This window comes from Acaromyces ingoldii, assembly GCF_003144295.1.
Source record: "Acaromyces ingoldii strain MCA 4198 unplaced genomic scaffold FA10scaffold_1, whole genome shotgun sequence".
Lineage (NCBI taxonomy): Eukaryota > Fungi > Basidiomycota > Exobasidiomycetes > Exobasidiales > Cryptobasidiaceae > Acaromyces > Acaromyces ingoldii.
Genome location: NW_020290247.1, coordinates 3,340,909 through 3,360,669, shown reverse-complemented (window position 1 = coordinate 3,360,669; position 19,761 = coordinate 3,340,909). Strand labels below are relative to the sequence as shown.

Here is a 19,761-nt window from a genome sequence, read left to right as displayed (position 1 = left end):
TTGCCCGATTCCCGAATATTGTCATAGCTTTAAAAATTTATATGGTGAAATCTCTTCGTTCGGCCTTTCCTGAGACCGCGTTGAGGACTGGACGAAACATGGTGAAAAAGAAAGAAGAGCGTAAGAGGGGCAAGAAGCGCCCTCGGACGGACAAGGGAGATATCGTGGCCGAGGTCGAACACCAAGAAGAGCCAGGGGTAATAGTGCCGATGCACGAAGGGGCAACGAGGGCGCCTGAGGATTTCCGAGAGCCGGGCTGGATGCTACCCATCCAGAACGCAAAAGATGACACTGCACCCTTTGGCTTCGTAGGGGCCGACCTCAAAGAGTATATGCGGAGTGCCAACACGGCCCTCAAGAACCTATTCGAGCAGGAAAACGAGGCTGGTGGTACGTCGATCCATTCCAAGGAAGCAACGAGGCTCCGCGACGCTGCTCTCTCCGAGGCAAGAGGCCACGAGCTTGAGCTGGCGACGGACCCAGACACGAGTGTCGTTCTGGAGAACCTTATAACGACGATGACTCCGAGACATATTCGCATCGTGGCTGATGGCTTCATGGGAAAGTAAGTGGCGCACGAACAGAACAGAAGATTAAGAGAAGAGGCGCTCGGGTGCTGACAGACCCTTCGCTTCTCGGAAGCCTCTTCAAGCTGAGCTGTCATCGCTATGGCTCACACGTCCTCGAATCCATCTTAGTAGCATTGCAGGGTGTGGCTACCCAAGAAGAGCGACAACAATCGAGCCTCAGCCGGCCGATGCCTTCATCAGGCACAGTTGACCAGTCGGGTCATGGAACCCTTCGCACCGCACACGAGCTCATCAGTGATTTGACCGAGGTGAGGAGCTCTCTCGGGACCTGCTCGCTGCACACTTGATTTCTCACACCAAGCAAATGATCGGTCAGGAGCTGCTGCCTACCGTGGTGGAAATGATGCAGCATCCTTTTGCGACGCACATCGTCCGCACCTGGCTTGTCGTCCTTTCTGGCCAGTGCCTCGACAGCGCAGGCACATCTGCGAGTGGCAACACGACCGGTATTGCATCACTGCGCTCCAAGCGGAGTGCCGTATTTCGAACTCGCATCGCCCACGAGGCTTCCTCCTGTGCCCGTCTCGAACCTTCTGTCTTTCCCGACGTTCTGCAGCATGTCATTGCCACAGCAAGCCAAGATTTGAACGGTAGAACGATAAAGGACATGAGTGGTAGCCCTTCGGCGAGTCCAACATTGGCCATTCTCCTTGGCGTCGCCTCAAGACATGGCAGGACGTCCCTTCTTGACCTGGCCCTCGATGGTCTGGTCTCTGCCAGCCAAAAATCAGACTCTGGCCTGTCGAGTATGGACAGATCGGCCCACATCGAGACATTGCTGCGAGATCAGGTGGGCTCGCTCTTTCTACAAAGCTGCCTCGCCATATGTTCCGACAAGACCAACGATTTATTTTGGGTCGTCTACCTTCGTGGACGCATGTGTCGACTCGGCTCACACGTCGTGGCCAATTTCGTCGTGGCTGAGGTGCTCAGACATCTTACCCCAGAGCAGTCCTTGGAAGGGAACGCCAGCCCCCTATTTCAAGCATTGCAAGAGCTAAGAGAGGGCGGTAGCGAGCTGGTCAAGGCGGGCAGACTGGGCGTCCTGCAAGCCTTGGTCGAGCGCTGTGGGGCCATCACTTTTGCACGCGAATCCAATCAAGGCAGCAGTAGTTCGGAGCAAGAAAAGGAGGGAAAAGCAGCGAAGAAGCGCGGGACCAAAGCTAACTCACTCGCTGACGACGACTCTTACGATGGACAAGTGGCTCGAGCCGTCCTCTGCGCATTCGGGTTCGACCTCGAAGACAAGACTGGCTTGAGCAATGTGGTGCCAGTCATATTGAATGTAAAGACGGTGGACGACTGGGCTGCGTTTCAAACAGGTGTGCAAGCGCGAGTTGAAGACGGACCGTCGTCATCGGCGCGCTCCTTGACGGAGCCGAAGATTCAAGGAAGCTTGCTCCTCCAGTCAATCTGCCGGCTGACGTACCCGTCCAACGACGTTGTTATACGCAGGTGAGTCTGCGCTCCGCTTCACAAAGTCCTTTTCGGTCATCAAGGCTGACTGTCTCACATTACTCCCAAGCCTCATGGAGCAGCAGAGCATCATTCCCATCTCACGTTCTCCGATCGGTGTTCATATTCTGCTCTCGGCTCTTGCCAGTCCGACAACGACGTTCAAGCAACGAAGTGACATCACGGCAAAGCTGTGCGCCGAGCTTCACTGGCTTGCAGACGATAAATTCGGCAGCCGCGCTACCGATGCGTTGTGGGAGAGGACCGATGGCTTCACAAAAGTGAGAGCAAGCAAAGATCTACACTCTCTTAGTCAAGTCTGACGACCGCTTTTGTCTGCACAGGAAAAAATTGCCAGGATCAGTCTTGAGCACGAGCAATTACTCCTTGGCTCGCCTTACGGACGATTTTTCGTCCGCAAACTCAACCTGGGTCTCTTTCGCAAGAGTGTAGGCAAGTGGAAGGTCTGGCTGAAGGATAATCTCAAGCCTTGCCCAGATCCTCTTCCCAGGCATGGGCAGGCGACTTTGCAAAAGAAGCAAATTGAACGAGATAGCCCGCCGCGGGGATTGGAGCAGCGGGGAAACAAGAAGAAGCCTAAGCTTGGACATACCGATAAAGTACTAGACGACATCTTGTCTGCAATCAAGTAGTACTCTAGTTTTGCAATATTGTACAATACCACACAAACCATATCTCAACGGAATCTAGGATTTATCGAGGATCAGAATGGAGTTGAGCTTGTGTAGCAGTGAAAGAGGAAAGCGGGAAATGCTGTGACTGAATAAATAAATAAATAAAAAATAAAACGCGTCGTCGTCTCCTTCTTGCATCCATAAACCAGCATGGCGTCGCACCCACCTCACGCTCGAAGGCCATCGGGCATGGGTCCATCCGCGCAGGGCATGGTAGGCCTGCATCCAAGTCAGGTGGCTCAAGCCCATGCTCACGCTCAAGCACAGGCACAAGCGCAAGCACAGGCGCAAGCTCAAGCTCAAGCGCTTGCAGCCGCACAGCAGCAGGCTCAGACGATGCGCAAGCGTGCTCAGTCAGACAACCTGCTGGGAAGCGGCATCCGTGGGGCCAAGCGCGGACGCCCCACTACGCGCGCTCTTCCACTAAGCGTGACGAGGAGCATCCCAGAGAGCGCTGTCTACGCCGACCTGGTCCGCGTCGAGCGCGGCCTCGACTGGACAGTGGCTCGTAAAAGGGCTGAGGTGCAGGATGCCCTCGGGCGCAACTCAGCAAAGCAGCGGAGGACACTGCGAATCTTTCTCAGCAACACCTGCGCCAATCAGTCATGGCAAGTCGACGATGCCAATAGGAGAAGAAGAGCAGCAAAGTCGTCGGGCTTGACGGCGACCAAGGCAAAGACTGGCGAGGGCGATGGAGACGGCGAGGGTGCGGACGCAGATGCAGAAATTGAGGATACTGAGGGAGAGAATCAAGCAGACGGCAGCGTCGAAGCCGCCAAGGCCGGAGAAGAGGAGGCAGCCTCGGGGGACGAGGCAGATGCAATTCCCTCATGGACCTTGCGCGTCGAGGGTCGCCTCCTCGAGCCCACCTTCCGATCCAGGGCCAATGCGGCACAATCCCTTCAGGCCGCACAGCAACGAGTGGGGGCAAACAAATTCAGCAACCACATCCGTTCCGCCGTTGTCGAGCTGCTTCGTGACCCGGCGCTGTATCCCGCAGGTGAAAACATTGTAGAATGGCATCGGCCGACGCCCACGGTGGCTCCCCACAGTGCCAGCGCGCCCGTGGGCGGCGAGACAGCTGCGCCAGGACTAGGCAGTGGTCTGGAGGCACCCATTGTCGCCTCTTCAGAGCCGGCACTCGATGGTTTTGAGATTCGACGGACCGGTTCAATCCCTGTCAAGGCTCGGATTGTCCTCTATCTCAACCATGTTCCCGAGCGCTATGCCCTGTCTCCAGAGCTGGCTGGCTTGCTCGACATTCGAGAGGAGACACGTCAGGCCGTCGTAACGGCCTTGTGGGCTTACATCAAGGATCGCAAGCTCCTCTCCGAGGAGGATCGGCGCCTTGTGGTTTGTGATGACCCCTTGCGTTCTATTTTCCGCACCGACAAGATCGCATTTCACCATATTCCCGAGGTCGTCAACCGCCATCTGCATCCACCCGGGCCCGTCGTTATTGAATACTGGATCAGGACGGACACTGATGAACACAAGCATCCTACAGCCTACGATGTCGAGATCGAAGTCGAGGATCAAGGTCTGCGCAAGGCCCAAGAAAAGGTCCTGGAGGGCTTCGATGTGCGAGGCAAAGAAGTGGCGGAACTTGACGATCGTATCAGCCAAGCTGCGCAGACGCTTGCCAATCGGAGCTCGACAAGAGATTTCCTAGCGGCGTTTGCAAAGAACCCGCAGGCCCACATCAAGACATGGATGGCATCGCAGGCAAGAGACTTGGATGCCATCATGGGCGAAGGCATGTCCACAAGTAGCAACGGAGGCTTCAGCACAGAAGAGCTCAGACGAGCGCAGACATTTCACGGTGCTTGGGTCAATCAAGCCGTTGTGAGTGCACCCTTTCCCTTTACGCACAATCAACATGATATGCCCCGCTAATCTCAAATTACAGATCGTTCACGAAGCTCAGAGGACGGCCGAAAGGCTTCAGGCACTTCAGCAGCGCGAGAGTGCTCGCTCGGTGGCAAGCCAGGCGCCTCCGCAAGGGGTTGGTCCGCACGGGGGCATGATGCATCCAAGCCAGCAGCAGCAGCAGCAGCAGCAACAGCAACATCATCCGCAGTACGCGGTAGCCCAGCAGCAGCAAATGCGCCGATAATCGTCATTCTTTGATCTTTGTATCTCTACTCACAGTCAGAAGTTATGAGAATGATGAGGGTCGAAGAGTAGGCGTACGCCTTCGCTTGTTTCAACACTCTCTAAACTAAAAATATGATCGCGTTTCCTATTGCTCTCTTCTTGTAGGTCATCAGCACATTTCCATAGAGGAACATGAGGTCTTTTCGTGGACACGGTGGCGATTGGAACGCTGCATTGCACGCAGCTTAGAGGCAAGATAGGACACGTAATGGGCCTCTCGGCTAAGAGACGCACCGTAAGCGTCCATCTGCCTTTATTGTACTGCACAGTACGATACTGTACTGTACTGTGCATAGCCCTCCTTTGGGGCCATGCGACAAGGCCTTGGCTCGCTCAAATCCACTGCCCCTCGAGAGCCTGTGGTGGATTCTCCTCTGCACTCAGTTGGAGTTCTTCCAGTACATCGACCACGGAGAGCCTTTTGCCATCTGCTTTAGCTGCTGTTTGGAGGGCTACAAGAATTTGTGAGATTCATCCTCGAATCTGGCGTCGAGAAGAGACACACCACCCCCAAAATCCATTTTTCAAAAAGAAACCTGCTCACCTTTGCCTTGACTGTCGCCTGCGCCTGTCTTGAGGCTGTGCTGCGCCTGGATTCGCTCTCGAATCATGAGAAGTTCGACGCCCTCGCGATCCAGAAGCGACAGGTCTTCGGGCCTTGCATAGTTGGTCGCACCTTGACTGCCTGCACTTCCGCCAAAGGTCTGATCGAGCTCCCCTTGGTTCATTTTGACTCTATCGGCGGATTCTAGACCAATGGAGCCGTCTGTGGTCGTTGGATTCCTCATCTGCAGTATCACGCTTGACTCTTGCTCCAAACCGAGCTCCTCTTGAACGCTGCCCATTTGAGCCTCGCTGGGGTGCGAAAGGGCATAGGAAAGGCGAACCTGCTTTGATGATGGCGGATCTCGGAGCGAGACGCTGATGAGATAGTGGCCCCTTCCTACTGCTCGACTAGGCGCAACCAGCCTGTCTCCCCGGGTTCGGGTACTATACCTCTTCTCGCCCATCTCGCCTGATAGCGTACCTGGGTCCGGGCCAATGTCTGAGACGCACGCCCAGATGGCCTCCTGCGAATCGCCTCCAACGCCTCCAGGCTCTAAACCGCGAGCCACGGCGGCCTCTGGTGCCGGCATGCGCTTCTTGCCCAGACGAATCAAACGGTATCCTACGCCTTGCCTCCGAGCCAGCTCTCCCGATGTAGCAGAAGGCTTCTGAAACTTGTCTTGCCCTTGCCCCTCCACAGACACCGGCGTCGTAGGCGATTCGCTCGCTTTTGGGAGCAGAAGCCTTTCGTCATACATCGAATATCAGAGACTGTACCCCTTCGCCTCTGCACCCTGGCCACTCCGTCTTTGGACTCACATGTGTGTACTTTGCACGCCATCAATCGACTCGGTTGCCTTGCCCGCTTCGGCCCCGTCTGCTGGCTGAACTTTGGGCCTGTAGAAGTAGAAGATGTGCCCGCGCTCGAGCACCTTCCACTTGACGCCCTCTTCGCCACCGTCCCCTTCCTCGTCACCTGGCTTGACCTTGGCCATCAATTTTGCGTCGTCTTCTTCAATCTTACTCCTCTTTGAACTCGCACATTCTTCTTTCCTAGTAGTCTCGGGCTCGCTTCTCTTCTTGGCCTTAGTCCTGTTCGCTGCTTCGTCGCTTTCGATGCGGTCATCCTTGGCGTGCCCTGCCGTACCTTTGCTCTGCGCCTCGCCGTCTTCGAGATCGTGGCGCTCACCACCCGTTTTCTCCAGCATCTCATCGATCTTCCTGTTCCCTTTGGAACCTCGGGTGCTCACCATGGCTGCCTTGGTGGTCGTGAGAGAGCGTCAGAACCCGAAGCCGTTTGTTCCTCGTTGGTGCTACCTACCGCTGTGGAGAAGATGGAAAAAAGCATGACGACATCGTCCAGTGCATCAGGGACCCTTCTTTAGATAAGCAAGCCTATACTTTTCATATAAAAAGCCGATGTGATTCATGGTAAGAGAGTGTAAAAAGACACATGGTGTACAAGGGGTCATCCAATCTAAGCCTCCTCGGCGCGAACGCGAGCATTGGCGTTCGTGACCTTGACACCGAGAACCTTGGCCTTCTCGAGAATGTCGATACGCTTCTTTGCGCTAACGTTGTGGGCGATCTCGGCGGCGTACGAGCCATTGTGCCTAATAATGCTCCGCTGGTCAGCGCATTGTCCGTGACACAACTGCGGGAAATGAGAAATTGAAAAGGGCTCACATGAGGAGGAGATCAACATCCCTTGGGTTGGAGACGACGAGACGACGGTAGCCGTTGGGCATCAGGTGACGCGTCTTCTTGTTACTGCCGTAACCAATGCTGGGCATCGAGATCTTGCCCTTGAAGCGCCTGCGAACACAGCTGTCGATACCTGAGCGTCATCGCGGGCAGGCGCTGTCAGTCATGAGAGTCGACCTCAGAGCGACTAGCAGGAGTCAACTTACCCTTAGGCTTGCGCCATGATTCGCCAACGCACTTGAAGCGGTCGCTCTGGTGGCGAGCGAACTTCTTTGTCCTCTTCTTGACAATGGGAATCCTCGTGGCGGCCATTGTTGCTGCAGGTCAGTGCAAGGATTCCAGGGTCAGCATGCTGGCTTGCAAAGACCATTGCTACGCTGGAGCAGCACCACTGCGTCATCTACAAGTCCCTTGGCACAGTACTCCAACATCCAGCGGCCGGGGGGCTGCATCCCCAAAACCCCAAACCGACCTAGCGACTCCTCCAACCCTTCCGCACTCCCGAGTCCGCACTGTCGCCACATGCGACCTCTCTGTCTTCCCTGTCTCGCCTCTTCCGCCGAGTACGCCACTTAAGGACAGGGCAGCATATCGTCGTACTCGTCGCCCCCCCGCTCACACAATCCGGACACGACTTACCTGTCCTTACGAGTGCTGTCGTTGACGAAGAGAGAGCAGGAAAACGACCTTGGCTTCAGTCAGGACATTAGAATTCAGAGAAGATCTCCCACGTGGCTGAATAATTTAAAAAACACGTGATGCTAAGCCGCAGTGGCCTTCCTAACACTGTTGCGTCTGCGACTGCTTCGGAATCGATCCTCAAGGCCAACAACGACAAGGTGAGTAGATGTGGCGCAAGGCCGTGTCGAGGATGTCGAGGGGAGAGACATATGGGACGATTTGATCAGTCGGCGGAGGTGATGTCGGCGGTGCGGGGACGCGGACAAAGGAGCCGATAGAGGATGCCACTTGCAATTTCAGAAGCTTATCCCTGGCTTCTCTCTCCTCAGATGTCGCTCCAGCAGAACAAGCCATACGTCGTCGACGGAAAGGGACATCTCCTCGGCCGTCTCGCTTCCATCCTGGCCAAGCAAATTCTGTCGGGTCAGGCGGTGACGGTTGTCCGATGCGAGCACATCAACGTTTCGGGCAGCTTCTTCAGGAACAAGGTGAGTCGTTGACTCACAGGCTACAGGAGCTCGTAAAGCAGCACGGCTAAAGGCGTTTTGCTCGCCCTTACAGCTCAAGTACCACGCATACCTGCACAAGAGACACCTGGTCAAGCCCTCAAAGTCTGGTCCTTTCCATGAGCGTGCCCCATCCCGCATTCTCTACAAGTCCGTTCGTGGCATGGTTCCTCACAAGACTGCCCGTGGTGCTGCCGCCCTGGAGCGCCTCAAGCTCTACGAGGGTGTTCCTCCCCCCTTTGACCGCCAGAAGAAGGTCGTCATTCCTCAGGCCCTGCGTGTCCTTCGCCTCAAGCCCGGTCGCAAGTATGCGACTCTGAAGCGAGTCTCGAGTGAGGTGGGATGGAAGTACGAGGAGGTGGTTGACAAGCTCGAAGAGAAGAGGAAGGTCAAGCAGCAGGCGTACCAGGAGCGTAAGGTGGCTGCCACCAAGAAGAGAGCTGCAGCCATCTCGAGCGCCTCCAACGAACTCAAGGATGTCAACTCGAAGCTGGAGCCCTATGGTCTCTAATCGGTGTTCCTCCACGGCACCTGCTTCTCCTTTGCGCACGTTCGTTTTCCCTCCTCGCAATACAGCTTGGCTCGCTGATGCGAGGTTCATCATCATTTCTTGTATGGTAGTTCATCGACACATATGTCAAAAGCGGGCTTCGGGTCCATGTCGCCACAGAAGTTTTCAGGAGACGTGTTGGCTTAGCTTGCAATTGTGACAAAGCGCTACAGAGAAGTGCTTTGAGCTGGCTTTCCCAGCTGTTGGTACAAAGGCTGGCTGCCGAGCAGCTTTTGAACTGAGATCATGCAGATGCTCATGAGAGCAAACCTGCTCACAACATCTTCAGTCTCACGGCGTTGTGTCCCGAGCTCAGCGAGCTCGGCGAGACACGAAATGCACTCACATCATACCCATCACTGGTCCACCTTGGCTCGCCGACTCTTTCTTGGACTGAAGAGGCTTGTCGTGGGCAAAATTCGCTAAAGCAAAGAGCAGGCCGATGCATGCCAGCGATGGCAGCCTTGTGATCATCGCCGCGCCGCTGATCATTGTGACGGACGAAAGGATAAACCCTGCGATGAGCAAGATCGGGAAGGCTCATCAGTGGCTGTGGGGTCGCTCGGTGCAGTGTGGACATGGGGAAGAGAAGGACATGAGGGAAAGATAGATATACACACCATACACGTCGATGGAATCATCGAGCCAGGCTGCTGGTAGCTTCATCGGCCGGACCCGGTCATGTCTCCTCGGGTCAGTCGTGTCAATTCGGCGGTACGAGCTCGTCATGGTCGATGGGTAATAGCGCCTTCGTCGTCGATGAAGAGTAAAAGTGTAGGTCGAGGGTCGAAGACGCGAAACACGTGGCCCTCGGTTGGCGTCGGAGAAGTCGAACTGTCGCTCGCGCGCCTCTTCCATCGCCTCTTCCCTTGCTACGAATCGCATCCTCCTCTCATTGACAACCCTGAGATCGACCTCACTAGAGACCATGTTCGGCCTTCGCGCGTGAGTGTCAGCATTTTATGCTCGGATCTAGCTTGAGACGATATGGCTCACTAAAGATATGTGTGTCATAGATACTCGACGCCCATCCTGAGGCCTATGTGGCCATTCCTCGCTGCCGGTGGCATCGTCTTCTACGGCGTCAATGTTCTCCAGGACAAGCTCGTGAGCACCCCTGAGGCCAAGCAGGACCCTAAAAATCCCTATGGTTGGTCTCACGATTCTTCCTCAGTGATCTCTTCGATCTACTTACCTGCATTTGATTCTCATCATACAGCTCTCAAAGGAGGCGCCGCCCACTAGATGAGCAAAATGAAGAGCAATTCGGTGTAGGAAACCAGCAGTCCGTAGTGAGCTTGCTTGATTATACAGAGATTGCATCAACCTATGCTGACGATTTGCAGTCCTTTCTCAAAGGTATCTCGACACCAGGGTCACCACCATCACACCATGTCGCCTCCATCTGATTGAAGCAATCGAGTCTGAGAAGCCAAATTGAGGAGCTTGATGCATTGAAAGGCGCGGGGCGTCGGCATTGGTGTGTGCTTTTGTTGTCGCGAGTACCCTTGAATGCCTGGCAAATAGCTTCGCTTCCTTGACTGCACACCGGGTTTCGACTCTAAGGATTAAGTCGTGAATGCTGGACTGAATGACCTGCAGGTAGCTTACTGTGCCTCCTCATGCCGACTACTGCACTGACAAATAAGCTTGCTTGTTCCAGCGCAAGGCGGAGGAACGGCACCGGCAGAGATGGAAAGCATTGATGTGTAATGACTACTGTTTCGGTTCTGAGGAGCCTAGCGAAGAAGCGCACTTGTCTGATCGCGCCACAGAAGGGAGGACCGAAAAAGCTGACATAGTTAAAGAAAACGCCATCTTATCTGAATCGAGCCCTTGTTGAGTTTAGCAAGCTGCCCAAATGCACGCTGGCTCAGGTCGATATTGCCATGAGGGCACTCTGGGCACAGATCGACAATGCTGATTTTAACGCATTTGTCGTAATGGCAGACTGTCACACGCGATGTGGAACAGTAGAGCAGTCAGCACTATCGTCCAGTATGAGAGCTCTCCAGGATGACGACTCACTCTCGGCTTGCTTGCCACAGTGTTTCTTCGCATCGAATTGAGATCCATTTAGAGCCCCAATGAGATCGTCCTTGCTCGCTTTGGTAAGACAAGCCGTCAGGGGGCCCGAAGGGTCGTACTGGGAAAGCTGTGAGATTCAAGGACTCAAGTGCACTAACATGGTCTCAGGCAACTCACGAACGTTCCTTTACCTTCGAAATGTAGCTTCGTCGAGTCCTTCGATCTCTGTTTTCCTCGGCGATGTAGGTGCACAGAACGCAGTGAAGTGAAGACTCTCGACGGTCCGGACCCAGTTTTTTCTTCAGGAATTCTTTTGGGAAAGTCTTTGGCTGTGCTGCTTTCGATGCTCTTGCAGCCCTTCTCGGCAGAGAGAAGAATTAGAGAGAATATGACGAGGAACGAGAGCTTGAGGATCTTCATTAGGCTATGCACTCGAGGCTCTAATGAATGCCGGAACAGTGACGGTAGCAGAGAGGGGCGCTCGAGGACCCAGTGAAGCTTGGGGGCTTTGAGAGAAGATTTGACTGATGGTGCACGTTAGAGGTCCATTAGCGATTGTTTGTGAAGGAATGTTTGTCGTAGAGGAGATGAAAGGAGACGTCTGCCGAGATTCTCGAGGTTGTAAGACAACATTCAAGCTCAGCCAGCTGCCCAGCAAATTGCGGACTTCCGTCCAGTCCTGTCTTCTATCATACGTCTGCTGCGGTCTATAGCCTGGACCTTGCACCTCCATGGCTCATGGCACATCTTCCGGGGTCGCAATTGGTAACAATTGATTGTTCTCTTACACCTTTCATCTGTGTCATCAAGATCACATTTATGAATCTTAGTGATCATTCTCGGCAATCAAGAGAGCGCATAGGACGAGCGCGACCGTCGTCGGGGCCGCCAAAACCGCGTAGCTGACAACTGCGGAGAAGCGTCAGATAAGCCGAAGACGGGGATATGATGGCGATGATGGAGACCTACAAATCGTTTTGCTTATCAGTCGTTCGAAACCGCCGTCTCCGTGCGCATTCTGCGACGTGATTTGCGCCAGCGTCAGGGCCGGAGGGCTGCCAATAATGAGACACGCGCAAGTGATGAATACAGGGTCGTCCATGCTAAAGGGGAGAAAAATTCAGTAAGTGCGAAGCCATAGAGAAGAACCATGAAGCAACAACCAACACGTTGTCTTTTTGAATGAAATAATAGAAAAAGGAGGCCAAGTAAGCGACGTGCTTCACTAACAAAGAATGACCGAACTCACATCTCGTCGCAATGGCGTACCACGCAACAACAGGGAGCAGAATTAAGGGCGTAAGGATCATCCGACTGGCGACTGCGACAATGATTGTCCGTCTTTCCATCGATCTCTTTTTTCTGGCCCGAACCTCTTCGTGCGTCAAGGCCGAATCGCGACGTCGGAGAGCGCCCAGCCAGCCATTGCTTGACGGCAGGGAATTGACCCTAGCATTGCGCTGGGCCTCTTGATGCTGCTCCTCTTCGTGGTCGCCAGCTTCAGAGGCATTTGCCACGCTCTCATCGTAGCTCCAGTGTTGCTGCCCGCCTCCCATGTCACTCGAAGACTCGCTCGAAGCGCCCGAGCTCCACGGATTCTTCATCCATGGGAATGAGCGCCTCTTGTGCGCACCAGATGCCCCGCTGACGAGCGTTGAAGCATTGCTGTCGGTGGTGTTGCGCGCAGCCCCGTTTTCAATTTGGTCCTGGTCGTGGGGATGTTGCTGCTGTCGCTGGAGCGTTTGGTTGTCTGTCTCCTGGTGAAAGTACGCACCGAGCACAACCATCGTCAAGGGAATCGAGCAGGCACCGGCCGTTTCGAGGGCACCGACTAAGGGCTCGAAGCTGCCGACGGCCTTTTGAAGGGGGGGCAGCATGGCCACCACCAGGCTCATCACGGCCGCGTACAAGGGCATCGTCATGAAGCCAGTAAAGGCCTTCCACGGGCGAACCACGACAGCTCGGAAAGAGTTTTTGATGGCGGACATCCTGTTTCGCCGTTGCTCTTCCGCGTCAGAGAGCATCGCTTGGCTGTCTGGCTCCGAGTCTTCGCTGCTTGCAGTGGGCGAGTTTGGAAAGCTCCTCACCCAGGCAGGCGGGCCTTGCCGAGACTTGCTCGGCCTTCGACCTGCAGGGCCTTCGGGAAGCGTCTCGCCGGTGAGAGAAGTAGGTGCGACCGGATCGAGGCCACTGCCCTCTTCCGTCGGTCGACGAATGTTGATTTCTGGCCTTCTGGCAATTTTTGAAGGCGCCTCCAAGCCCGGTGAGTCATCCTCGTAGTCTATCAGGCGACCTGTGGCTGGTCGCGAGGTCGGAGTATCCCAGTCTCTGGCACTCTCGGCACGATGGATGCTATCGTCGTGCACCTCATCATCCACGCTTGCAAGAAGCTTGGCAGCAAGGCTCCAACGGAGAAACATGCCCAGTGTGGAGAAGAGGACAAGGTAGGTGAGGGCACGACCCAGCATGCCATTGACGGTGTCCTCTGGTTCGCCTTCTTCCTCCCAGTGTAACTGGGGTACGGTGACGACGAGACTCTGCATCAGAGCCACTGGAAGCGAATTTGAGTTAGGAGTGATGGCGCACGCGAGGGAGAATTTACGATGGGCTTTCGAGAGCCGGGCGATGTAGCTGAGAAGGAAGGCTGAAAAGGCAGAGACGAGGGTGACGATGACGAAGCCGAACGGCACAATCAGTAGCTCAGCTAGTCGACCTGGATCAAGGGTAAAGGCGACCTTGGAGAACAAGAGCGCGGGGGTGAAGAAGGAAACATTGAGCCTGTTGATCTTTGTCTGGGTCTTCTTGTCGAGGACGCCCTGACGAGCCAGCACGTAGCCAACGGTTGAGAGAATAATGACTTCGGCAATCGATTCCAACGTCACGGTGACGAGCGACATGATGGGCGACTGAGCCGACTTGTGCCGTTTTTTCGCCAGGCTTGACAGTTGTCCTTGGGCCCTAGGTGCCAATGAATCAACAAGAACAAATTGATCAGGGGCCAGAAGGAGCAGATCGCCGTCGTCGCCGCCCTCCATGGCCAGGGCCTCATTGAGAAGGACAGAGTTGAGAACGGCAGCAAGCCTAAATCCAGCCATTGCGAGCTGCTTCTGAATGATTTTGTCGTCTTCGATTCTTCCCCTGTACTCTGCTACGTCGAGCTCAGGTGGGGGATCTGGGTGGGTATTGTTTTGGCGCGGGACTGGGCTCGCAAATGCGTACTCGCATACAAGCGGATGTAGTGGCTTAGTCCAAGCAAAAGGGCAAATGGGCAGGTCGGTGTCGTCGATGGCACTACCTATAGATGAAGGGTGTTTCTTGAGCTCCTTTGCAGCCTTCGTCGAGAAGCTGGTAAGGATTTGTCGTGCCAGTCGAGCCGTATTAGGGCTGACTGAGCGCAGCCAGTGGGCGCCGGCGGATGACGAGGGCGTCTCTGGTGAAGCCCTAATTTCGACTCGACTGTCTGGGCACGTTGCCCACTGCAGCCCTTCCTGGGCCCACCAGCCAGGCTTGTCGGTGCCTTGTCCCATGCCCTCTGCTAAGATCCAGCGAATGTATGCATCATAATTGCGGCCTTGCAAAGCGCTTTCGATCCGTGACGAGGACAGCTTCATCGTGTAGTTGGAAAGCTCGCGGATCTGTGTGTTGAGCAGCTGGCTGTCCCATACGGTGTGCAACTTTGCCTGTCGTCCCTCGTAACGGACCTGGATGTCGTTGCCACCGCGAGCTCGGCCGGTGAGGTGGAGTGGCTGGTGCGCGTCTCCCATCAAGTGTGTCAGGAAGCGCAGAGCCACATCTCTTTCGACATCATGAGAAGGCGTCGAGGGCTGTGCCACCCTAGCGGTGTAGTTGACGAGGGCTGAAGGAAAACGCGTCAGGGCTGATTTGGGTAGCACAGATACAGTCTTTTCTCCATCCGCTCTTGCTCACCCTCCAGGACATTCCCGGTACCATGATCGGCCCAGCCGGTGTCGCCATAGGTACAGTACTCAGGCGGGAGATCGCCAACTGGGTTGACGTAGTGGAGGTGGCCCGACCAAGGGTAGAGAAACCGGACGCGGTCCGGCCAAGGTGCTAGGGGAGCGAGGTGACAACTGGGAAGCAAAGGCCGACAGGGGGCGTAGAGATGTCAATACCTAGCAAGGAGCAAGGAAAATGAGCGCGAAGGAGAAAGAATAGACCCACTGCTCGGCACCACCTCGTGGATAATTGCTCCGATAGCTCGTGAGATGTCGAGGCAGGATGTTGCACAGATGCGCTCGGACAGCAGGGTGGAGCTGTGTCTGGGCAATTGTGGCAACGATTTCGTGGCCTACGCTTCCCCACGCGGATGCATTCGACACCAGGCAGGCCAAAGTGATCGCCAGAGTGGCGAACACATCGAATCTGCAGCCGACCATAGCCTCGAAAAAGGGTGCTTGCTCTCTTGGTCGCTATCACCCTTTATTGTCTGTGCATCGAATCAGGACGTGGACTGGAGAGGATAAATCTGGGACGCGCTAGATAAAGAAAGGCACAAGTCCCCTTTTTGGGGGGCGGGCCCCCTTTGCGTGGAGGGCTCGCTCGCTCGCTCGCTCAGTCGACTCAGTCGATTGATGATAGATTGGCCTCCGAACCCTGTCTCGACGGGGGACGTGGAGCGCGCGTCTGACACTGCAGCAGACCATTGATCAGGAGGAGACGACGACGACGACGACGGTCGCCGGCCCTTTAACATACCTACACGGACCATGTCGCGACGAACAAGAGTGCTCTGTCTGCATGGACAGGACCAATCCGCTGCTTCGTTGCGTGCAGGGACGAGGTTGATTGGCGATGGTCTGGAGAAGTACTGGGAGATGCACTACCTCGACGCACCCTTTCTCGTGCCCGACTGCGACGAGGACGAGGCAGGCGAGAAGGAAATGGACCCTTGGCGCAGGGCCGCGTATCTAGTCAGCGCCCTAGTGGCTCTGCAGTCGGACGTGGACGATTTCAAGGCGAGGGGGCTAGCGACGCCGAGCAGCGTGGCGGCCGCATTGCAAGAGGTCACCCTCGCATTAGGATCTTCAGACGAGGGCAGGGACGCCATGGCGGCAGCTGACAAGGCCGGCCTCGAGGGAGTCGAGTCGATGGTAAGCAGGAAAAGTGCACGAAGCCTCAACAGGGGATGGACCGTCACTGTGATGCCGTTTGAGGGTTCATCGACTGCTCTCTTGTCCGGCCTTGGTATGAGCCTCGGGATGTTGAGTGACTACATTCGAGAGACAGGGACCGTGAGTGTATAAGGAGGATACTTCTATGCGACCTGCCAGGACAGTCGTACTGAAGCAGCCTCTCGAACGCCCGCTTGATTCTGTCTCGCCAAAACAGTTTCACGGAGCGCTGGGGTACGGATCGGGGGCAGATGTTGCGTGGCTATTGCAGACGATGCTCAGCCATCCCCGCTCATCGGCCGCTGCATTCCCCTCGTTTTTCCCTCAGCTTCCGCGGGGCTCATCGAGAATGCCTAGGATGGGCGGCTGGGAGCAGGAGCCTCCACCGGCCAATGACGTGCGGCTGGGCGACGAGAACCTGCCGTCGTCGTTTGTGCCCACGCAGCAACCACTCGAATTTCTCGTCTCCTTCTGTCCTCAACGCACAACGACGCTCGACGAGCGAACACGAGAATTTATCAAGGCAAAGCCGCCCATCACAGCCCCTCGTCCTGGCGCATTTACCTCTCACTCGCTAGAGCTGGTCGAAGCGCGACCAGCTCCTCCTCCTCCAACGCTGTCCTCCTTTGCGCCAGAGAGGACCGTGATTGACGCCAGCTTCCCTCCCGACACCTTGTGGTCTTCCTTTCTCGCAGAATGGTGTGCCCTGGCCGTTCGAAGCTGCAACGGAGACGAGGGAGCCGCCAGACGCATCGCCTCGCTGGCAACGCCAGACAGCTGGGCATCTAGACTATGACAAAGAAGAAAGTGGAGCATGAAAATTGCATTTGTAGACTTTTGACGGCTTCTTTGCCGTTTTCAAAACAGGTCCGTAATGGCTCCCTCAGAAGCGTTGTGGACCAGCCTCGCGTACTTTGCCAAGGCACCCCGCTTGACTCGCAGCTGGTTCTTGCCACTCTTTTCCCACTCTCGCCTCCGGCTGTTGAGAGTAGCCTCATCGACGTGCAGATTGATCTGACGAGTGGCGGCATCGATTGTGACAATGTCCCCGTCGCAAACAAGGGCGATAGGTCCTCCGTCCGCTGCTTCGGGCACGACATGGCCCGTGCAGAAGCCGTGCGAGGCGCCTGAGAAGCGTCCGTCAGCTGCAGACAAGAAAGAAGAAGCGGGCGCGGGGGCAAAAGAGAGAGAGAGAGAGAGAGAGAGAGAGAGGGGGAGGGAAGAGAGAGAAATGAAGAGCACAAGAGAGACTATTTGTCAGCAGAGTAAGGGCAGGATCAGGACCATCCAGCAGCCACGCACTGATGAGGGCCGTTGTCTTGCCGAGGCCCGCGCCCATGATGGCCGCTGTGGGCGCCAGCATCTCGGGCATGCCCGGCGCACCCCTGGGGCCGACGTAACGAATGACGACGACGCAGCCGTGGCCGATGCGGCCGTCGCGAATTGCCTCGTTGACGCCTCGCTCTTCGTCGAAGCACACGGCGGGACCTTTGAAGAAGAGGCCTTCTTTGCCCGTCAGCTTGGAAACTGCACCTCCAGGACACAGACTGCCTCGCATGATCGTCAGGTGGCCAATGGGTTTAAGGGGCCGCTCGAGCGGAAGAATGATGTCCTGATTGTCGAATCGGAGCGGTTCCACATCGGCCAAGTTTTCTCCGAGCGTCTTTCCGGTGCACGTCATGACATCGAGGTGGAGCATTCCCCTGTCTGCCAGATATCTGATCAAAGGCAGCAGTCCGCCAGCCCGAAAGAGGTCTTCCATCAGGTACTTTCCGGACGGCTTCATGTCGGCCAGAAATGGCGTCTGTCCGGTATCGAGTGTCAGTACAGCAGCAGGAAAGGGGTAAGACGGACGTGGGTCTAAGCATACCTTGTCTGCAATTCTTTGGACTAAGTGAGGGAGGGGAAGGGGGAGGGGGAGGGGGAGGAGAAGAGTCAGCGAAAGGCTCCACTCGTTGGCGCTGGCAGGACGTGGACTGAGAGAGAAGGACTCACAGTCGTCAATTGTTAGATCCACGTCACCGCAGCGGGCAATGGCGAGGAGATGAAGCACGGCATTTGTGCTTCCGCCGAGGACGTTGATGAGGACAATGGCATTCTCAAATGCTTTCTTCGTGAGAATGTCTCGAGGCTTGATGTCGAGTTCGAGCATCCTCCGCACCGCAGCGCCGACACGGAGGCACTCCTGCCGCTTGGCCGGATGAATGGCAGGCGTGGCCGATGTGCCGGGCAGACACATGCCCGTGACCTCGAGAAAGCTGGCCATGGTGTTGGCCGTGTACATTCCGCCTGCGTTTTTTTTTTCGTCCAATTCAGCCCCATTTCAGAGCGAAACAAAGGTTGCTGTGAGCGTCCGTCGAGTGCGCACAGCGTTCCTCTCGCACTCACCGCAGGCGCCCGGTCCAGGACAAGAGTTGCGAACAATATCGAGCCTCTCTTCGTTTGTAATTTTGCCGGTGATGTACGCTCCGCTGGCCTCAAAGTTGTCGGAGATCTGGCACTTGTCGCCGGCCTTGCGATCCATGTGGGGGATGTCGCGCTGGTGAAAGCCCGGCATGACTAGATCAAATGAGATCGTCGGTCAGCTTCAGCCTTTCTTCTCCTTTCTCCTTTTCTTTGGTGGCTCGGCGTCCATTCCAACAATACGCACTGGTTCCTCCCCAAACGAGGAGACAAGGGCGGTTGTAGCGCATCGCAGCCATCAGTGCACCCGGCGGGTTCTTATCACAGCCGACGATGGAGACGTTGGCATCGTAGCTCTGGCCAACCATGACGCTCTCGATGGAGTCGGCGATAATGTCGCGCGAGGGCAGCGAGAACCGCATGCCTTGCCCGCCCATTGTGATGGCGTCGGAGATACCAATGGTGTTGAATTGGAGGCCAACGAGCCCGGCTGCCTTGCAGCCTTCCTTTACGTCTCTGCCAAGCTTTGATGAGGGGGAGAAAAGAAAGAAAGAAGAAGAAAGAAGAAGGAGAAAAGAAAAAGAAAAAGAGGGGAAAGGGAAGGGGAGCGTTCAGCAGACGAGCGTATGTGGGTGTACAATCCACGAGGGCACACGAGCTTGTCAACCAACCTCAAGAAGGTGACTGTTGCAGGGATTGCCCTCCCACCAGACGGAAGAGATTCCCACTTGGGCCTTGTTGAGGTCGTCGACGCTGAGGCCCACGGCATGCAACATTGCCTGCGCCCCTCCTCGCTCTGGGCTCTGCGTGACCTCGCGCGAGAACTTGTTGAGCACGGTCGCCTCATTGGCAGTCGGCGGCTTGGTGCTCCGCAGCACCACCTCGGGCTTCTTTGCCGTCGTTGTCATTGTCGTTGTTATGAGGAGAGAAGCGAAATGCTCGGCTAGCCCGCGTCTTCTCTCTCCCTCTCTCTTGCTCTCTTCTCAGGGTGCGAGTGGGGTGGGGGAACACATTGCAATAAAATAGTGCGAAAAAAATAAGAGAAAGGGTGGGGGTGGATGCGAGCTGCCGTCCAATCGCGCTCCTCGAATTTGGGGGCATTTATTTGGTGCGCCCACACTTCGCCTTCGGCTTCAGGAAAAACTCTTGCTTCAGAGCCTTTCAAGTCGAGAGAAGAGCGGGCCCATGTTTGCTCAGACACGTCAGAGGTCAGAAGAGACGTAAGGCGCAAAGGCACTGAAATAGGATCCTTTGAGCGTCTCGGGTGAGAGGATGAGTGACAGTCGCGCTGGGCTTGATGAGCGTGACTGAGAT

At 55.8% G+C, this 19,761-nt stretch overlaps 11 protein-coding genes across 11 annotated transcripts; 5 read left to right on the top strand and 6 right to left on the bottom strand.

The window, feature by feature from the left end:
* Positions 1–69: 69 nt before the first annotated feature.
* On the top strand, positions 70–2,768 carry FA10DRAFT_264535 (ARM repeat-containing protein). Its single transcript, XM_025520687.1, has 5 exons — positions 70–565; positions 643–838; positions 907–2,045; positions 2,116–2,326; positions 2,390–2,768. Exons 1-5 carry the CDS (start codon positions 99–101, stop codon positions 2,696–2,698), a joined length of 2,322 nt encoding a protein of 773 aa, XP_025381138.1. The 5' UTR covers positions 70–98; the 3' UTR covers positions 2,699–2,768.
* Positions 2,769–2,877: 109 nt separating this feature from the next.
* FA10DRAFT_264534 (hypothetical protein) lies at positions 2,878–5,351 on the top strand. The gene is made up of 2 exons (XM_025520686.1): positions 2,878–4,585; positions 4,650–5,351. Exons 1-2 carry the CDS (start codon positions 2,891–2,893, stop codon positions 4,854–4,856), a joined length of 1,902 nt encoding a protein of 633 aa, XP_025381137.1. The 5' UTR covers positions 2,878–2,890; the 3' UTR covers positions 4,857–5,351.
* FA10DRAFT_299273 (hypothetical protein) lies at positions 5,231–6,814 on the bottom strand (the record flags this gene model as incomplete). The annotated part of the gene is made up of 4 exons (XM_025524704.1): positions 6,765–6,814; positions 6,263–6,702; positions 5,442–6,187; positions 5,231–5,349 (listed from the first exon to the last, which is right to left on the bottom strand). The coding sequence occupies exons 1-4, from the start codon at positions 6,789–6,791 to the stop codon at positions 5,231–5,233; spliced, it is 1,332 nt and encodes a 443-aa protein (XP_025381136.1). The 5' UTR covers positions 6,792–6,814.
* A 13-nt stretch (positions 6,815–6,827) lies between these two features.
* FA10DRAFT_264532 (putative 60S ribosomal protein L32) lies at positions 6,828–7,820 on the bottom strand. The gene is made up of 3 exons (XM_025520685.1): positions 7,354–7,820; positions 7,130–7,280; positions 6,828–7,056 (listed from the first exon to the last, which is right to left on the bottom strand). Exons 1-3 carry the CDS (start codon positions 7,457–7,459, stop codon positions 6,921–6,923), a joined length of 393 nt encoding a protein of 130 aa, XP_025381135.1. The 5' UTR covers positions 7,460–7,820; the 3' UTR covers positions 6,828–6,920.
* A 337-nt stretch (positions 7,821–8,157) lies between these two features.
* Positions 8,158–8,845, top strand: FA10DRAFT_225666 (ribosomal protein L13; the record flags this gene model as incomplete). Its single annotated transcript, XM_025518651.1, has 2 exons — positions 8,158–8,316; positions 8,390–8,845. 2 exons carry the CDS (start codon positions 8,158–8,160, stop codon positions 8,843–8,845), a joined length of 615 nt encoding a protein of 204 aa, XP_025381134.1.
* A 381-nt stretch (positions 8,846–9,226) lies between these two features.
* Positions 9,227–9,661, bottom strand: FA10DRAFT_248398 (hypothetical protein; the record flags this gene model as incomplete). The annotated part of the gene is made up of 2 exons (XM_025519489.1): positions 9,505–9,661; positions 9,227–9,399 (listed from the first exon to the last, which is right to left on the bottom strand). Exons 1-2 carry the CDS (start codon positions 9,611–9,613, stop codon positions 9,227–9,229), a joined length of 282 nt encoding a protein of 93 aa, XP_025381133.1. The 5' UTR covers positions 9,614–9,661.
* A 151-nt stretch (positions 9,662–9,812) lies between these two features.
* Positions 9,813–10,129, top strand: FA10DRAFT_283553 (putative ATP18-subunit I/j of the mitochondrial F1F0-ATP synthase; the record flags this gene model as incomplete). The annotated part of the gene is made up of 3 exons (XM_025523849.1): positions 9,813–9,829; positions 9,901–10,034; positions 10,104–10,129. The coding sequence occupies 3 exons, from the start codon at positions 9,813–9,815 to the stop codon at positions 10,127–10,129; spliced, it is 177 nt and encodes a 58-aa protein (XP_025381132.1).
* Positions 10,130–10,587: 458 nt separating this feature from the next.
* Positions 10,588–11,511, bottom strand: FA10DRAFT_35866 (hypothetical protein). The gene is made up of 3 exons (XM_025525452.1): positions 11,090–11,511; positions 10,913–11,030; positions 10,588–10,835 (listed from the first exon to the last, which is right to left on the bottom strand). Exons 1-3 carry the CDS (start codon positions 11,330–11,332, stop codon positions 10,687–10,689), a joined length of 510 nt encoding a protein of 169 aa, XP_025381131.1. The 5' UTR covers positions 11,333–11,511; the 3' UTR covers positions 10,588–10,686.
* Positions 11,512–11,738: 227 nt separating this feature from the next.
* FA10DRAFT_283552 (phospholipase C/P1 nuclease) lies at positions 11,739–15,309 on the bottom strand (the record flags this gene model as incomplete). The annotated part of the gene is made up of 6 exons (XM_025523848.1): positions 11,739–11,821; positions 11,882–12,015; positions 12,080–12,086; positions 12,162–14,768; positions 14,840–15,003; positions 15,095–15,309. The coding sequence occupies 6 exons, from the start codon at positions 15,307–15,309 to the stop codon at positions 11,739–11,741; spliced, it is 3,210 nt and encodes a 1,069-aa protein (XP_025381130.1).
* Positions 15,310–15,517: 208 nt separating this feature from the next.
* Positions 15,518–17,103, top strand: FA10DRAFT_299268 (hypothetical protein). Its single transcript, XM_025524703.1, has 2 exons — positions 15,518–16,164; positions 16,262–17,103. Exons 1-2 carry the CDS (start codon positions 15,640–15,642, stop codon positions 16,838–16,840), a joined length of 1,104 nt encoding a protein of 367 aa, XP_025381129.1. The 5' UTR covers positions 15,518–15,639; the 3' UTR covers positions 16,841–17,103.
* On the bottom strand, positions 16,903–19,355 carry FA10DRAFT_226210 (dihydroxy-acid and 6-phosphogluconate dehydratase; the record flags this gene model as incomplete). Its single annotated transcript, XM_025518676.1, has 7 exons — positions 16,903–17,189; positions 17,347–17,848; positions 17,915–17,934; positions 18,040–18,333; positions 18,433–18,603; positions 18,695–18,971; positions 19,119–19,355. The coding sequence occupies 7 exons, from the start codon at positions 19,353–19,355 to the stop codon at positions 16,903–16,905; spliced, it is 1,788 nt and encodes a 595-aa protein (XP_025381128.1).
* Between the last annotated feature and the right edge of the window lie 406 nt (positions 19,356–19,761).

Excerpts from the sequence above, each read along its gene's own strand:
- FA10DRAFT_264535 (XM_025520687.1), top strand. The coding sequence starts at position 99 with ATGGTGAAAAAGAAAGAAGAGCGTAAGAGGGGCAAGAAGCGCCCTCGG. Across the intron at positions 839-906 it reads TCATCAGTGATTTGACCGAG|GAGCTGCTGCCTACCGTGGT; the intron begins GTGAGGAGCTCT and ends ATGATCGGTCAG. Across the intron at positions 2,327-2,389 it reads GGACCGATGGCTTCACAAAA|GAAAAAATTGCCAGGATCAG; the intron begins GTGAGAGCAAGC and ends TTGTCTGCACAG.
- FA10DRAFT_264532 (XM_025520685.1), bottom strand. The coding sequence starts at position 7,459 with ATGGCCGCCACGAGGATTCCCATTGTCAAGAAGAGGACAAAGAAGTTC. Across the intron at positions 7,281-7,353 it reads ATCATGGCGCAAGCCTAAGG|GTATCGACAGCTGTGTTCGC; the intron begins GTAAGTTGACTC and ends GATGACGCTCAG. Across the intron at positions 7,057-7,129 it reads GATGTTGATCTCCTCCTCAT|GCACAATGGCTCGTACGCCG; the intron begins GTGAGCCCTTTT and ends GAGCATTATTAG.
- FA10DRAFT_299268 (XM_025524703.1), top strand. The coding sequence starts at position 15,640 with ATGTCGCGACGAACAAGAGTGCTCTGTCTGCATGGACAGGACCAATCC. Across the intron at positions 16,165-16,261 it reads ACATTCGAGAGACAGGGACC|TTTCACGGAGCGCTGGGGTA; the intron begins GTGAGTGTATAA and ends TCGCCAAAACAG.
- FA10DRAFT_35866 (XM_025525452.1), bottom strand. The coding sequence starts at position 11,332 with ATGAAGATCCTCAAGCTCTCGTTCCTCGTCATATTCTCTCTAATTCTT. Across the intron at positions 11,031-11,089 it reads TCGAAGGTAAAGGAACGTTC|TACGACCCTTCGGGCCCCCT; the intron begins GTGAGTTGCCTG and ends CAGCTTTCCCAG. Across the intron at positions 10,836-10,912 it reads CTGTGGCAAGCAAGCCGAGA|TCTGCCATTACGACAAATGC; the intron begins GTGAGTCGTCAT and ends CGCGTGTGACAG.
- FA10DRAFT_264534 (XM_025520686.1), top strand. The coding sequence starts at position 2,891 with ATGGCGTCGCACCCACCTCACGCTCGAAGGCCATCGGGCATGGGTCCA. Across the intron at positions 4,586-4,649 it reads CTTGGGTCAATCAAGCCGTT|ATCGTTCACGAAGCTCAGAG; the intron begins GTGAGTGCACCC and ends CTCAAATTACAG.